The sequence below is a fragment of the Psilocybe cubensis genome, chromosome 13 (assembly GCF_017499595.1).
Source record: "Psilocybe cubensis strain MGC-MH-2018 chromosome 13, whole genome shotgun sequence".
NCBI lineage: Eukaryota > Fungi > Basidiomycota > Agaricomycetes > Agaricales > Agrocybaceae > Psilocybe > Psilocybe cubensis.
In genome coordinates this window covers 1,552,043-1,569,574 of record NC_063011.1, presented here as the reverse complement: position 1 = coordinate 1,569,574, position 17,532 = coordinate 1,552,043, and the positions used below count along the sequence as shown (strand labels likewise).

General features: G+C 47.5%; 2 protein-coding genes across 2 annotated transcripts; both read left to right on the top strand.

The window, feature by feature from the left end:
* Window positions 1-21: 21 nt before the first annotated feature.
* On the top strand, window positions 22-2,471 carry JR316_0013227 (putative GTP-binding protein P8A3.11c, mitochondrial; the record flags this gene model as incomplete). The annotated part of the gene is made up of 6 exons (XM_047898839.1): window positions 22-66; window positions 125-193; window positions 243-261; window positions 563-795; window positions 855-897; window positions 958-2,471. The coding sequence occupies 6 exons, from the start codon at window positions 22-24 to the stop codon at window positions 2,469-2,471; spliced, it is 1,923 nt and encodes a 640-aa protein (XP_047742387.1).
* Window positions 2,472-11,370: 8,899 nt separating this feature from the next.
* On the top strand, window positions 11,371-17,370 carry JR316_0013226 (uncharacterized protein; the record flags this gene model as incomplete). The annotated part of the gene is made up of 7 exons (XM_047898838.1): window positions 11,371-11,456; window positions 11,508-11,544; window positions 11,611-11,717; window positions 11,777-14,048; window positions 14,140-14,429; window positions 14,514-14,780; window positions 14,841-17,370. 7 exons carry the CDS (start codon window positions 11,371-11,373, stop codon window positions 17,368-17,370), a joined length of 5,589 nt encoding a protein of 1,862 aa, XP_047742386.1.
* Window positions 17,371-17,532: the final 162 nt, after the last annotated feature.

The window sequence follows — 17,532 nt, the reverse complement described above, 5'->3', positions numbered from 1 at the left end:
GTCGACCTTCTTCTGATTTCCATGGAACGACATGCTATAGACGTACCTATTTGGTATAGCAGCAAGGTTAGAATATAGGTTCTCCTGTCTTTTCAGTTTGTCATTCATATAATTTATACGACAGGAGCGAGTCCGCACAGAACATGATGTAGATTATGAAACAGATTCTACGACGTCGGAGGGCTCTGCAGTCGTAAGTTTTTCATTATATGCGCTTCAAATTAATACTGATATGTCATTAGGAGACAGATGAAGATGCAGGTTCTTATGAAACACTGACGACGGAAGATAGTGACGAGGACGACGTTGCGTCGAATCTCTCTGAGTTATCATATGATCCCGAGTATGACCTGCCTGCCCGGGTCACGGGAGAGACCACCGACTTAGTAGTGCACGAATCCCTCATTAGCTAGACTGCGAATTCCGAAAGCTTGACTGAACTTAGACACACCATCCTGTATATCGGAATTCTTCATATGGCTGTCAGCGACGCGACGCGCGTCCCCACCACGCGTTCACCTGGAGCCTTGATCACATGACTGGTTTATTTCTGAATTTCAAGTCACTTTTCGACCCGCCGCGAAAGCCAACGTACACCAAATTTCGTATCTTCTCTTCATGTCCCGTCTCCCTCCTCTTCTACGGTCTATTTGTATCCATCAGAAGCAAAATCCATTTTCATACTGTCATCGACACGTATCAAGTCAAGAAAAACCTGAAACACCCGCGTACACAAGTGATGACCTCGAGACCTTTCGAAGACGACGCAAAACAGACTGGAAACGGAGACAAGGAGTCAGAGAATGCCATATCCCATTCTCTATGGACACATCATTGACAATTGACTACAATAGGGGCAATCATTTCTCGATAATGTCATAGTGACAGTTAGAGGAGGTGCGCCGTCCCGAGTACATTGTGTACAAGCCGGGATCCACAATTGATATCCCAGGTTAGGAACGGGAGGTTCTGGCTGCGCCGCGTTCCACAGAGAAAAGTTCAAACCTTTCGGTCCACCTTCCGGAGGGGACGGCGGGCGCGGAGGAGACGTGTACATACTCCCAACTTCGACTCTCACAACGCTAAGCACCGTGCCCAAGAAGGTCAGAGGTGAAAACGGCGCTCACGGGCAGGGGACGTGGCAGAATGGCAAAGCCGGGGCACCGTACGTGATAAAAGTGCCTGTTGGGACAGTCGTTAGACAGCTTCCTTGGGACGACCCGCGACGGGCGAAGGACGCTTGGGAGTCAGAGGAAGAGTCGTTGCAGGGCCTGTCTCCCTCTGAGAAACGCGAAAAAATGCGGGATAAACGATGGGTGCATTATCCTGAACACCACGATGTGAATATCGAACGAGACTCGTTCTTAGAGGCGGAGGAGGCATATTACAATTCTGAGAGGGTACGGAGGTACGAAAGCAGAAGAAAAGCTATGGAAGAACCGATCTACCTCGACCTCGACAAAGAGGAAATTTTTGAAAAACCTGTCAATGCACCACTTGGCACGCGACATCGAGAAAACCTAGGTCATCTCGTTGCTTCGGGCGGCCTTGGGGGGCTAGGAAACCCTCACTTCGTATCTGCCGAGAACCGTTCACCCAAATTCGCAACGCGAGGAATCGAAGGCGAGCGAGTGACACTCTCCCTGGAGCTAAAACTGCTAGCCGACATCGGCCTCGTTGGGATGCCAAACGCCGGCAAAAGCACATTACTTCGAGCCCTCACAGGCGGACGGGCGAAGAGCGAAGTCGCGTCATACGCCTTCACGACACTGAACCCCGTCGTTGGAATCGTGCGCGTAGCAGAAGACGGCACATTCGAAGGCTCCATCTCCGGGCAAACAGTGCACGAGGAAACATGGAAAGAGGAACTCGAAGAACAAGAAAAGATCGAGCGAGGCGACTACGCCATGTCTCCTACGCGAAACCAGATCACAGAGGAGCTCCCCGCCAACTTAACATCTCCGCTGAAACCAGGCCACCACTTTGACGTCTTCGAGACGTTCCGGTTCACCATTGCGGATAACCCTGGACTCATTTCTCGCGCGTCAGAAAATGTCGGTTTGGGTCATGCGTTCTTGCGTTCTATGGAGCGATCACTGGCGCTTGTATACGTCGTAGATTTCTCCATGGAAAAGCCCTGGGACGAGCTTTCCGTACTTCGAGACGAGCTGGAAAAGTATCAGCCCGGAATGAGCGAGAAGGCTAGGCTTGTGCTTGCCAATAAAGCAGACCTCCTGGCTAGTGACGGGGACCCAGCCGCTGTTGAACAGGCTAAAGAGAAACTCAGGGTTCTTGAAGAGTATGTTACGACGTCTATGACGCTGCCTGACGGGCGACTATTGGATGTAGTTCCGATATCGGCCAAATTTAGTCAAAATCTGCGCAAGGTAGTCGGCTTGATGCAGAAGTATGTTGAAGAAGAAAGGGATCGTATGGAAGAAGAATCGGAGGCGGACCCATATTCAGAGTGATTCCCGTTATCTGGCGCGTTCTTCATTTCATTACGTATCATCCATTAAAATACTAATGCTCATACTATCCGATGTATCGATATATTCAAATTAAAAAGTCAAAAGATGTACTTGTGTTTGTGGGTCTCTATACTCCTTGATTCAAGGAGACATCTGCGGCTTTCATTCTTTGCCATGTATGTCTAACTCTGTCTTTTCACTCTTCAACAGGATCTTTTTCAGATGTGTTTCGAAACAACCAACAAATCTAACATGAACGGGTGTTCAAATCTTCAAAATATCTCGCTAAAGGGCAAAACCCATCTTCTGCAATCCGTATACTCCAACATAAATCACAGAGCTTGAACCTGAGCAGCCATGGATCCACTTCATTTCGCTCTCAGATTCATGATCCGTTCACATTTACGAACGGCCACGATGCAAAACCGCATGTTAAATATGTTACAACCCCGGATGTTACTTTACAGGACATCTGTCGAACATCACCAGATAAGTAGGTACGATGTGTCAACATTCCCCAGCGTGTACAATATGGCTTCTATCGAACAGCAGCGACGGTGTGCCTTCTTCGACATATCAGCTGACAGGTCGTCCGATATCGAGTGACGGCTGGTTTGCCTCAAGGCTTGAAAAGGCTTTAAACCTTTAAGAGCTTTAATTTGCCCCCGTTACGGAATGGCACGGTATCGAATATCGATATCACCTGATGCATTTTTCTTCATTCCTTCTGCCGTCCTTCTGCTACCTGACTATTGGCACGCGTAGAAAACCGCGATGTTACTCTCCTGTTTAAAGTGGAGCCATCTTTTGGGTTTAAGTTTCATTTTTTCCACACAGGCAAACCATCGCTGTGAATATTAATATTCTCAACCCTAAAATGCTATTCTTCACGTATCGGGCTTCAAGCTTGCACATTCATATCTCCTGGCCCTGGCTTGCTGCGCTGCGCTATGCTAGCCGTTACGCCCCACTTGCAACTCGCTCCTCGGACCGATCTTGTGAGTCGTGAAATGTGATGTAAAATATCATCGTGCACTGGCACTCGAAGCCCTCACCAAAGACAAAGCAGGGCTAGCTTGACGGAAACCAAAAACTGCAGTGAAACGCATGTATGTAAACGTCAAGTTTCTCAAGAATATGCTCATCTCAAACTTTCGGCCGCATTCTTGTCGCTGGACCGGGTACACACCTATAAAGTGAACGGCACTGTAATCTGTGCGAAATCTTTCTTTTCCTTCACATCTGAATCTTGTACACCACATCTCGACAGTTCGAATCGAAACTTCGTGGTACAGTATTTACCGGCGGCATGTCCAAAAATAATGGACGGGAAAAAAGATTGGCTTACAGTGAATTGATCGAGTTGCTTTGAACAATGTTAATTCATTAATTGCGTGGGTGGGTAGGTGTGGTTGCAATTTGTGCGGCTTGTTGTGTGGATACAATCATTTCCTGAAACTTCTTTTGTTTTCTTTTAACCCCTCCCCGTGCTTGTCCCCGAAGCCTAGGCGTTGGAAATCTCATCTATTCTTGAAGCAGTTGTGAAATGTTTGTGAAAGTGAAAAGGGGGTCTTGCATTCATCTGGTACTTTATATTTTCAGCCGTTGACCTATTGATCTTACAGATATCATAAGGGCAAGTCGATTACGATTTGAAGACAAACCGCTACACTTCATAGTATTCTTATATCGCAATGAGGGCATCATGTTCAACGTTGAACGAACGTGACCATATAATCTATCCAGCTTCCACAATTGTACAATAAAACTGGATCCCTACACTAAGCTGATGGTAACCCTGTAAATCTACAGGAGCACCGAGGTCGTCGGAGACTCTGCAGCATTGCATATGCATCCTCGGACAAAGCACCACTGACACCTTCTGTGAACTTGAACCGTGAAACTTCATATTCCCAGACACGTCGCAAAATGTCGGAAGAACATTACAACCCCTCTATTACATGATATGATTATGATATGATAATATGATGGTACAGTTGTAGCTTTGAAGCCTTGAAGCTTGAACGGTCAGTATTTTCTGATCGTAATTAAAGGCTACTGCTCAAAGTCTAACCGCATTTTTGTTTGCATGTTGTCATTGATTATACACTTTTATTCTTATACTCCTTTCCTCTAGTATGCCATCTGCTCTAATTTGTGGGCCAGTAGGGAATAGACGCTGCGTACCCGCTATCTGTCGATCAAATTTGATTATACCCTCTTCAGGCAATGATCTATTCATATATGGAAATCCTACCATTTTGGGCATTCGAAACGCCGCCAGCATCGCTAATCAGAGTGGATTTGGTGTAAAAGAATGTTGCAATAGTGTTTTTTCCTTTATATTATGGCTTATCCTATGGCTTATGAACAGTTTCTGATTTTTTCCCAGAGGTTCGCACTGACCTTTTCAACCTAGAACTGAGCGATGCTGCGTCACACGTTTCTGCTTTCCAGGACCGCCTCACCCTGACTTGATCTACCACGAGTAGTCGACAGTGACACTGCGTATTCTTTCATGACCGCATCGTCATCAATCATATCTCGAGTACCATGCCAAACAGTGTCTAGGGTGGCTTTACTGGAAAAGCTATAATCCATTTGTCACTGATCAGTGCTCGAGAAGAGATTGGACATTGTCCAAAGATCCGAGGGGATTAGAGGGAAAGAAAAATGTGGAAGCTGAACCACATTGACGACTGTGAGCAATGATGTCAGAGTCCGATGTACAGGCTTGACATTGTTTCTCGCCAAACGTATGACGAGCGCATTAAATACATTGATTGGCATCAGTGAACATGCACAGTAAATATTAGTCTCTCTGCTCTTCTACATTGTATACATTGAATCATTTAGGTAAGGTTTGAGATAATCAAACCGTGAAGACTTTCATGTATATTTGAGAGATTTCAAGCATCGTACACGTGTCAATGAGCGCTTGTCCAAAGCCCAGACGCACTTGGTCATACCTAATGGCGCATAGGAAGTTGCTGATAGGCTCGATAAAAGCTCCTTTGGGACGCAGGTATCTCATCCAACGTTATAGACCACAGAGTTGCAAGCTAGTGTTGTCTAAATGTGTGATTGTGCCCAGGGTGCTAATTCACGAGTTCCCACTCTGTTTCTTGTCGTTCTAGAAGTGAGAAATTATTTACTTTTACTGCAGGTGTTGTATTTAAACCCGCCTAGTTTTTGAAGTAGTGTGTGCCAGAAGCATAGAATGCAAGGCGTCGTGCTTGTCGACCAGTAGGGTTCGGGCTATTCTGACTTTACCAACCAGCTAAAGAGAGCTTGATATTACCTCATGAAGTTCCTTGCTTATTGCACGTCGTATATACGCACAATCTCCCACCCAACATAGAAAAATACAAGTTTTAAAACAGTAAAAACTACAGGTGGTTGCCACTGGTTGGTATGAAATATAGGTTATTCATGAACACCGCACGATGCCTTTTCATACTGCTGAGAAGATGCAAAAAAAGGGTACGAGATTCTTTTGGTAGTACTGTCTAATAGTAATATATATGCACATGTCCCTAGTTACTGACCACTGGATTAAGCTTACCACTCAACCCGTGCCTTGCTCAGGCTTACTGTAACTAAATGCACCTCTGGCTCCCTTATCTTTGATAGATAAGTCATTGGCCGCACATCGTACCGTCTATCCCCTTCGCGGCTCACGAGATTGCTTAGAACAGTAGCTCCGGAGAGTATCATGCGCATTTAGACTGCTTGCAAGATATGTCATGAGCCAGACGTCAAAGTCACGTCCTTGATAAAGAAGCCTGTCATGAGAGAGTGGCGTCGTTTAGAAGTCACCGATTCTCTATTCAGTTCTCATGTGCACTGACACTAGTAGCCCGTTACTTCAAGCATGTCTTTGGTCGTGCCCACGTCGTCTAGTAGGTCTGTGACCCAAGGCGTCCAGTTGGTACACACCTGTTTGTAAAATCCTCAGAAGGGCTTCTTTAAGCTAGATCAGACCTTTCTGGTGGCAATCCCTATCGCTGTCTTCTCAGGCACATACCTCGGTGACAAAGACGCCGAGGGTCAATATCATAATTTCCATAAACATTACTCTATTATATGGTTTTGAAATGTCAATACTCATGGTTCCGTCACTCTATTTGACAGCTTGTAGTAGCTTAAGGAACGCGTCGTCTACTCGATGAAGAGGCTTAAAACTGTTTGAGATTTTGGAACTGTAAGTCTGTAAAGCACTGCTTGGGTAAAGGACATACAGTACACCCATTATCTACATTAATAGCAGACTTGAGGAACGTACGTGTATGCATATCCTTGGATCTGTTCAATATCGATTCGTGGAACAACTTCCTGACTTCGACGGCAGAGCCTGTCCCCGCTTTTATAGGATCTGATCTGTTATAAGCTTGTACAAATACTTGGTCTACAGCCAGCGAGTCTTAAGTGCCGTGATACAGCATGGAATAAACTCTGCGGTTACCTTACTGACGAGGATGATCCGGGTATAGAGGACAATTAACCCCCCCAGATTTCTCCTGCTTAATACCGGGACCGGTCGGTCCAAGAGTTTCAAGAAGCTTCCAACCGATAGGTGGAGCTCTGATAATTTGAGATGGTGTTGCACTCGCTGAATTGTGTTTTCCAGAGTTGAAAATTTGTATTAGGCCAATCGAATATTAACAAGGTGGATATATGCCGATTTGGGGCTTCGGGCGAAAGAACAAGAGAAATGTGATATGGCAATTTAATCAAGAAGGTCGCTAAGATTCGATAGCAGCTACGGGTATGAAAGTACAAGAGCTCGATTGATCCATTAATTATCCGCAGAAGTACTAAATACTTCAAAACGCACAGCTGAGTACTGCCATCGAGACCATCATTCCACCATCGTATGGTCAGGTCAACTTCAGTAAGTTCCGATTGGCGAGTATACCTTGCACGGAATCACGCGGTATCGGTCCGAATAAGATCAATGCGACATTGACAATGATAGTCATTTTAGACCCCCCTCCACCGTTATGCAGCCGGAACTACTGCCCTGAGTTCAGATAAACTGGAGCTTTGTGCTTTGAGGGAAAAGGCAGGCTGCTATCGAGCGCCCTAGCATGTGCCGGATCCGAGATGAAATACGTATTTTATTGATATCCATTTCTTTCGGTAGGTTCTATATATAACGGGATTTCAAGTATAAACCACGCTGGAATCAATCCAGCGTTGTCAGTCCTTCAGGCATTTTGCGGTCGCTTATTTTGTCTCTCTATTGTGAGCCGACCCTGCGACGGCATCTTAACGGCATTGCAATGCCGAGGAGGCCGAGGAGATTGCCGACTATCTGGGGAACCTTCGGAACCTTCACATTGATTCATTGAAATCGGAAGCTTGAATGTGGAGAATGAAAAAGAATCAACCTTGAGGGGGGAAATCGAAGACGGTTCAGAACCATTTGTAGGTTGACGGAATGTGCAGAAAACCTGTCCGTCTCTGCATTCAAGCCTCGTGCATGTGAGAAAGGCTTAAAACCTTCAATTGAATTGCAATTAGTATTTCAGTTGGAAAAATGATTGATGGATGTCACTCAAACCTTTGGAGATTAGTGAATGCCTATGAGCACCATGGTGGTTATTTATAAGTTTTGGTCGTATGTAAATGAAATGCCGCCGCTATATTTATCTCTACTGCGTAAAGTGACCCCGAAAAATGGTATCTTACTTTGACGCTTGCCGCATGCGAGGGAGGGAGGTGGGAGTTGAGGTGACGGCTCACCGTTAGACTGAAATCTCCTGTGTAAGTAAGGGGTCAATCTATCGTAGAAATCCTCATGAATGTGGAAAACTAATCCCTGCTTATCTTCACGAAATACTACCTTACTGGTTTGTCGCCAAAGTCTTAGAAGCCCATTGATTGAAACTTCGGACGTATGATGGCTCAAATGAATACACGTGTCGTACGGAGGACCCATCGTAAACAGGGTCCTCTCTAGAGAACTTCGTTTGCAATCTAATCTGCAGGAGATACTGCGTATCTGGCTCCGGCGCTTGCGCAAGGGGACCATTGAAGCTTGTGTCTCGGGACCGTCAATGTTACGGCGCTAGTCAGCAATAATCGCGCTGTGGCTCTGGTATGCGACGGCAAACCGATCATTGCAGTCAAATAATAGGCTATCCGGAATATAAGCTCTACGCCTCGATCGAAAGGTTCATGTAGTAATGGAGGGAACACGAGTCGATACCACGTTGCCTTCTTCTTCTCGTCAAGTTTCACCGTGTGATTTTTTTATCGCAGAGTCCAATGAAATGAGAGCGATTAATTTCTAGATGAAAGGCTCGCGAGAGATGAAGAGGAAATGAAATGCTATCAAAAGAACACAGGTCATACTTCTGCATGTTTACGAGTATTACATCCGTGTTCATTAGTTCATTTGAGGTCCACATTCCACAGGATCACGATGATTTACGCACAAGAAACTGAGGCCGACTAAACCCATTACAACTGATTTTACCTGAGCAATTATTTGTTAGTGCTAGGGTACTTATATTCATCCGTACCCATCAATATTGTTGGAGCGCTTTGAAGAATCCGAGACCGGTCCCGACTTGTTGATATAAAGGCTAGCCACCATCTATCACGCTCTCTTCCCCCAACTATAGACCATGGCGCTATATATGTAAGCACCAGAAAGTTTACCCGTGAACACGTACAAGCACGAAACTGACTTTTTTAAGGCAATCAATTCCACAGCACAATTCAACCTATTTTTGGATTTTGAGTTATGTGGTGAAAAAGTAAGAAACAACGCGCATGTCCTACCCAAGAAAAGCGGTGGATATTTTTATTCTTTACGTTCGGTGATTTGGGGAGATGGGGAAGGTCTTAAATAAGTGCTTTAAGTCTTTTTTAGACTGAGTAATCGTCGAAGGCATTTTATAGACTTCTGAACTTAATGCCACTTTGAACAAAACAGGGAGACAGTGTGAGATATACTCAAGACGTTGTCGTAATGTACTCGGGCGAGCGTCCCGGGTAATATGGAGGGGGTCTGGAGGGGGTCGTAACTCGGAAACGAGATATGTTTCTGGGTGAGTGAGATATGTTATGTACTGTATTTGTAGATTGAGGTTCGTCATCCGTATACAACTTTCCGGCGCTCGACAGTATACAAAACGGCATGACAAATCCGTAACGCTGAATCCGAAAATCTATGGAGGAACTGTTACGGAAATCGTGGCGGGAGTGGCCAAGAATAACCGTGCGCTGTGCATACGTCGATTTATCACTTGTCACTTCGCAGTGGTCTTCCTGGATCCTGGCATGCCTGCTCCCGGAAACTTGCGAGCGTGGTGAAAGCGCTGTCGTCACCGCTTCTATCAGAGGAGACGGGTGCGGAAGCGGGGAGCGTCAATGGGTTGTATATTTACTTATGCGTGAATAAACGCTTGCGATTAAATTATGTTGACGTTAACTTATAATGTGGCAAGTACACGAACGAGAATTTGAGATATGTACGGTATCCATCATCAGGATGTCACTACGTGTGGCCGCCGTGGCTGCGTCAGGTACTCGGTTGGTTTCAGGGACTGCGGGTTTGTGCATTGTAGGGAGGTGGCGAGGGTAGCTATGTCGCTGTCAGATGAGGACGAATCTTTGCGACATTGTTGAGTATTCGTAATCGAAGATATTTTCTCAAAACGATGTGAAAGACAGAAACCTGGAATAATGCGAATTTATTTTCTAAAGGATAGAATGTGAGCCTGTATGTCGATTAGTGTCAGTGGCGCTTGTTGGATAACACCACCCAAACTCATGATTGGGTGCGTATCATGACATGGTGATAGGTTTATATCGTCCGCTATGCCATTTATTCGAAATTTGATTGCCTAACTAGCTTGCCGCATTCACAGTGAAAATTGAACGTGAAGAAACTTTCAGAAGATATGGGAAGTACCTGGGGAGGAATTTTGCACCGAGACAGTACCATTCGTCGATGTTATCGCCTCTTTTTTTAAAAAAAAATGAAGACTCAGATTTGAACTGAGTATGACATGTCAATTAAATTGATATGACTTCAAGATATAATAAGGGCCTTAATTTTCGGCTGTGGATTGTTATGGCAGTTGGTTCTACAGTTCTGAAGGCCATGGTAATGTAGTGCCACGTCCCTGGGGAGAAACCTAAGCCTCGAGGCTCACAGATATACGGGACGGCATGATGCCCTACCGCCACTTGACTACGGGGGTTCATGTTCCTATTTCGAGAGAGTTCCGTTTCAGGTTGTCAAGTGAATGTATGCAAAGATGCAATTGTATCGTCGAATGGGGCGGAAGTCCAGGAGGAGGTTGAACCCTTTCGGTGTCAGACGAGTATTAGGATGATATCGGCGTGGCCCGTCATTGGCGTGTGTTGAAATGAATTAAGCTTGATAAAAGGATCTTGGTGATGGATTAACCTCGACCTACATACTTTCTGCGGATACAAATTGATTGGGTGCGCAAGCCGTAGTTGTTGATATGGATGGCGATGATGTTGGTGTGGGAGCTACTTGACAGGTCTAACGTTGCTCAGACCAAACGCGTATATCATAGGTTGGGCGGCCGAAACGAGAAGGAGAGATCCATGGACAACGGGTGGATGAAAGGGGGCGGAAGTGATCACATTTCTGGACTTGCAAGCGATTGGCGAGCGAACTGTGAGAGAAAACATGACGGGCCGAGCGTATGTGACGTTATTGTGCCTAAGAAAGGGGGGTGACATGGATCTCCCAAATCGGGATACGGAAGCTAATAGCAACACGGCACGAGCCGCGGCAAGGGCGAGATCTTGATCTTTGTGACAGAGTCACACTGACCCTGAGGTGTTGGGCTGTTAGAATAGATATCAAGCACTCACGCCCACAATACAATCCCTCCTCCCCCAACCCATGGAGTCTCCAGTACCTCCAGCCCAGCCCATCAATCCTTCGTCCTCTACAGTCTCCCAGAATGCACCCACATCATCAACGGGCCCGTGAGTTGTCTTCTATGCCTCCGATGCATCATAATGTCAATCTTCGTCCAGTCAAATCAGATCCAGAATCACTGTAGTATGCGCTGAGGTACGTCGGTCCTTATTTGAAACGAACTATGAACACCGCTGACTTTCTCCATTTTCAAATGTGTAGTGCAAGCGTTTAAAGCTCAAATGCGATAGAAGGGCTCCCTGTGGTAGTTGTACGAAGCGCGACACGGTTGTGAGGTGTATTTATTCGCCTGCCGCAGCGGAGAAAGTGTGAGCATTGGTTTTTTTTACATCATTCGAAGAGGCAGTGCGAATCTCTTTCAATTTAGGGACTTGCATTCTTTGAATAATCGACTTATTCAAGTTGAAGCCATTCTACAAATGATTACCAACGGGCAGCAACCGCCTGCTTTTCAATCCGCATATCCAATTGCTGGTTCATATACGCCGGGCCCAAGTCTCAGCAGTACAACTGCTTCTAATGCAGCAAGCAATGTCACGCCTGCATTTAGTGCAAATTCAACGTCTGTATCTCAACAACCGTCGTCGCAGCACCAACATCACCACCACTACGCTGCGCCACCATCTACGACTCACGACTCACGACTCATGCTTTCCCCACAGGATGTATCTAGTATCTGGCTAGAAGACCTTGATCTAGGTATTCCACGAATTTCTTCCACCGCCACTACGAACACCTCATCGGCTTCGGATTCGCGGACGAATCCTAGTCCACCATTACATACGCATCATACAAACAACACGCTAACGGGCTCAAATGTGGGCAACTTGGGCTATATCAAATTGGAACCCTCGACCGTCGATGTCGACTTTTCTTATCCGCAGTCTAGCGACAGTAACCCCAACATCAATAATAATAGTGGTTTTGGGCGCTCGATTGTCATAGACATTGATTCGAATGCTACCTCCCACATTCAATCTCGGTCCTCTACTCCTCCACTTGCCCAAAGGGCAAATGTCGCCCACTTTCCGCAATACCACCAGCCGCAGAACCATGCCCGTGCCGGACCGTCCGGTTCAAATACTACTTCTTCCTCATTGTGCTCGTCGTCAGCTGCTGTTGCTGCACATGCACAGCTACTCTTACCAGCACTGAGCATCTACTACCCGGTACCATCTATACCACCTCCAGGCTCTTCTCCCTCTTCATCCGCCGCGTTCCCGTTCCAACAGCCCGCGCATACGTCACCGACAAACCATTTCACATCCTCCACCCCAAGCGCCGTCTCAATTTCAAATCATACGGCTAGTTCCGCAACGACCGCGAACGCGTCAAATTCATCCGCAACCGCGTCGGTCAATGGTTATATCTTCCCACCCACCCACAACACCCAACCTCAAAATTCACACAGCATTGCGCTTACGAACCCGCACTCGAATCCCTCTCCCGTGCCCTCGTCACAAGCCCCAAGTACCAAGCCCCAAGTAACTCCGGCCCTACTCGCTCTTCTGCCGCCTCTAGAACAATGCAAATCTCTTCTCGACCGCGCAGGCGAAGTTTTCAAAGTGCGGCCTCTGCCGCTGCCGCTTCCACTTAGCTCCGATTTAGATCTGGACGGTGTTGACGATGGACCGGATATAAACATGGATGCATCGCGAATCGGGATGGATGAGGCTGGAGCCTGGGACTGGGGTGGGAGGGGTGGAGAGAACCAGTGGACCGGCGACGAAGACGGGGACGATGGTGGTGGTGGCGGTGCTATGGCTGGAAGGCGCAAGGTTAAACAGCGAGAAAACAGCCGGCAAATTCGAAGAGGTGGAACTGCAACTCATGGCCTGCACTCTCCAGCAAAGGCCATTGTGACCAGCTGGAAGGCGTTCGAAAATCGATGTATCACTCTCCTCAGCGGACCCAGCTCTGGGCCGGCCTACCAAGCGCGAGTGAAACGTCGGCAGGAGAGGGAGCGTGAAAGAGAACGAGAGCGCGAGAGAGAAAGGAAGGAGCGCGAAAAGAAGGAGAAGGCAAAAGAGGCGCGGCGGGCGCGGCAAATATATTTCGGGGGAATTGTCGGACTGCAAGCTGGAGCCAACTCAACGTCGTCCTCGCATGTGCAGGATGCTGAGATGGAAGAACTGAGCTCCAGTGGTACGAATCGGGATAAGGACGCCCCGTTGCATCCCTCATCGTCATCGATGGCCGCAGCAGAGGAATCGGGTGACGAGGAGTCGTTGACCTTCTTTTCGACCATGTGTGCTGTGCTCGCCATTGGGGCATTAGCGTCCACTTCATCCTCATCTTCCTCTATATCGTCGAGCTCCAGCTCGAACTTCGGAAGAAACTCCAGTCCAACGACATCTGTCGCAACAGACAGCGCAGCATTCTTCTACGCTCTCTCTCAGCAGGCCTTGACCGTCTGGGAAACTCATCTTTCTTCCCCTTTGCCTTCGGACACCAATAGGGAAGCATTGGATGCTTCTACGGAAAAGTCGGACGAGGTAGAGAAGGAACGAATGCAATCCGTTCTGGCCTGCATTGTAGGCGTTGAATACTTGCAGCTGCTATCGTCCGCTTCCGTCTCCGGCAGGGGTATTGGTAAAGAGGATACGAGAGCGGATGATGGCGGGGCTGTTCATGGTTTGGTATGTATATCTTTTGCAGTTCTTCCATTTTTCCCGAAGAGGCGGGGTATTTCTTATTTGTTTTATACTGACATGGATTGTTTTTCGGTAGGTCGGTAAAGCGATCAAGGCAGCCCGTGCTATTGGACTCGAAACGGAAAAATTTTCCACCTCCAGCCTCATTCGTAGGGTCGGGAATTCTACGAGCAACACTCTGGGAACTATCAGCTTGGGGCATAACGTTTCAGGGCCAGGTATTGGAAAGCGAAGAAAAGAAAAGGACGTCGTTGGGGCTGAGAGAGAGAAGACAAAAGATTTCGAAGAGCGAGAACGGTCTGAAAGGAAAACTACCAGGGAGGAATGGAGGAGGATGTTACTCTGCCACGTTACCTTATTGGACCTGTATGTGTTCCCCAATTTTGACGCTTCTGACGTGAATTGTTTCTAATAACTTGTACTAACGAATCGTCTTATTTGTGCTTTTAGGTTTACATCAGACGCTTCGGGTATGCAACCACATACGACATCTTCCAAGGGTGCTTCTGCAAAGCTTCCTTTTTCTGGATCTTTATCTCTAGATTCGAGTTCCGTTCTCCCGAACGTCCTCCACATACACCACAATGACGGCGAACATGAGGATATCGATGAATTCACCAGTAGCAACCCGACTCAGCGGCCTCATTGTCATTCAACACAATTCAGTGATTCCGATACTTCAGGTACAGAACAATCTTACCTTGATGCTCGCTACAGGTATGCTATCTATTCGCTTCACCGAATGCTTTGAACTCAGCCTATCTTTTCCTTTTCAAGGCTGGCCCACATCGCTCAGTCAATCAAGGCACGAATTATGAGCCCTGATTGCTGTTGTGGATATACGCTCGACCAAGCAACGTCGCTTCAGGACGACATCAGGAGATGGCAATCGGGGTTGCCCCTAACTTTCAGACTTTCTTTTTCTTCTGCCTCGGAGGTTCCTGGATCTCAGTCGAATATCCCGGCTCTTGGGGACGAAGAAAGACACAAACTCGTTCTCAAAATGCAGAGTTGCGAACTGTCCATAATGGCCAACATGCTTCTCATAAAAGTTTTCACGCCCTTTCTCCGGAACGCGTCAACGTCAGCTGTCGCTGCCCAGTCTCCTCCACCATCAACAACGACCACAACTACATCACCTAGCGGGATCTCAGTGGCGTATCAAACCACAATGCACGCGGGACAGTGCATCGTACGCGCTGCAAACATACTTCAAGATCTTCGGACAAAGCTTCCAGGAATCACGGAGGGGCACTCGATCGCCATCCCGAATGCAAACACTATCGCAAACTCGGGCACCAGCTCTCACTCCTCGACTGCATTAGAAATCTTGCCTGCCATGTTCGACTTTTACCCTTTGGAAAAAGTTGTGTTTGATGCTGTCGTCATTTGCGCACACGCCGCTCTCGTTGCGGGTCAGGGCAATTCGAAACGTTCGTCATTGTCAGCTTTGGCTTTCTCTGTCGATGGCGCACAAGGGGTGATGGAGGACGTGAGTGTGGGGCTCAATATGTTATCTGACATGTGCGCTGGACCTGGACGCGGAGTTGGAGAGGCCCAGAAAAAGGTTATCGGGGCCCTATACCGGCGTCTTTCGTTGCACAGTGATGGGACGGGGGGTCTGAACTTGCTCAAAAGGAAACACGGTGAAATGGAATTGGGAAACGCTTTTGCAGGTAAGTTTGCACCGGTGATCAACTGTATGCTGCATACCAAAAATCGACGAGTAGATGCACCGCATAATTATTCGACAATGGCAAACGGAGTTGGCGGTGGCAACACCTCCCTATCTGATTTGGACTTCGGCCACAATCAAAACGGTCGTCAAACTAGCATGCATTTCCAGCAACCTCTTGCCAATAGTATTGTGCTCGATTCCCCTGGAGGATCCTCGTCTACAACACACGTGACCTCTGTCCCGTTAAGCTCTGGACAGGCAAATGCGCTCGCAAGCTTCCCACAAGACCATCCGCTTCATAACGAGCAGTCAAAGACTGATCTTGCTTTGTCCGTGACGGCGGCCAGGCTGTCTGCAGCGGCAGCAAGGAGTGCAGAAAAAGAATCTGGGCAGGACAAGGAAAGGGACAGGAAACAGTCAAAGAAAACACATCCAACGGTAGGCATCCGCGTCAGGGCTGGCAAAGATATACAAGCCCCTTCCCCGTCTCGATCAAGAGGCCAGTCTGTCTCGGGTCCTCTCATGACATCGATACCTCGCCCTCTGCCTTCTTCAAACGGCCCTACTGCGGAGGCGGTCTTAGCGTTCCAACAGAAGCAAAAGATGCAGGTCATCGAAAATGTAGACGATATGCAGAGATCCAGACCAGAATCCTTTGGTGATCAAATACCACGGCCCAATGACCAACCGCATAGACGACGACTTGGATCTGACCCAGACTATCCCTTGCCATTCGGTCAACCCTCAAACGACTCAATACAGAGGAAGCTTTTCGGGGTTCACGAACACGACCCAGTTCAGCAACAGCAACTTTCGCCGACTCAAGTTCCCTTCACTCCTCGAATTGTTGATCAGGCTCACACAATGTATGACCAGACGCATAACCAGGCCCCCTTCGATGCCGGTCCTTCTTCGTCTGACGCTATGGCATACAACAACTCGGTTTCAAGTCCGTTTTCGAACTCTGCTGGGCCACCATCGTCTTCTGGATCTCCATTCGCCACAGCCAGCGCCGCTAGCTCTGGACACCCTCCGACTCCCACGTTCAATGGGCACCATCCAACTCCTCCTGTTTTCGGACCCCAACCATCAGTTCCTCAGGGTGTGAACAGCAGTCCAACAGCTTACTTCCATTCCACGAATACCTTTGGCAACGAGTCGTATAGTAGTCCATCTTCGTCATCGCAACATCATCAGCCCACGCAGACGATGTCTCTCATGGATATGGGCATGGACCAAAATATGGTTCCTGTATCTGATAACGCCGTGTACGACAAACCCCAGCATCAGCAGCAGCAGCAAGAAAGTTTGTACGATGTGAAGCCCATCGCAATGGGAGGAAATCACGCACTGCAACATATGCATGTACAACAACAGCAACAACAGACCCAGCAACAACATCGACCACAGCATCACCAGCCACATATGTCTATGGAACCTACGCCCCACCCGTATGGTGAGGATATGGACACCGCTAGACCTGGTCAGCAGCTTTCTATCGACATGGCTCTCTCCGCTGCATGGCATCCTCAGCAGCAGCAGCAACAACAACAACAATCACGACCTCAGACCGTTCAAGGTCCTCCGACGTACTGGAGTAATGAATCCGAATACAGATTCTATACATGACATTTATACCCATGTGCATGAGTAATCATCCTTTCCGCTTCTTCATCGTGTTTCCCTAAACTTCGCCTACATGCCATTTATCCTCTTATGCTATCTCTCTCGGTTTTTCTAGGTTACCTTTGACACCCTTGTTATCTATTCCTCCTACTGCTGTTATTGTAA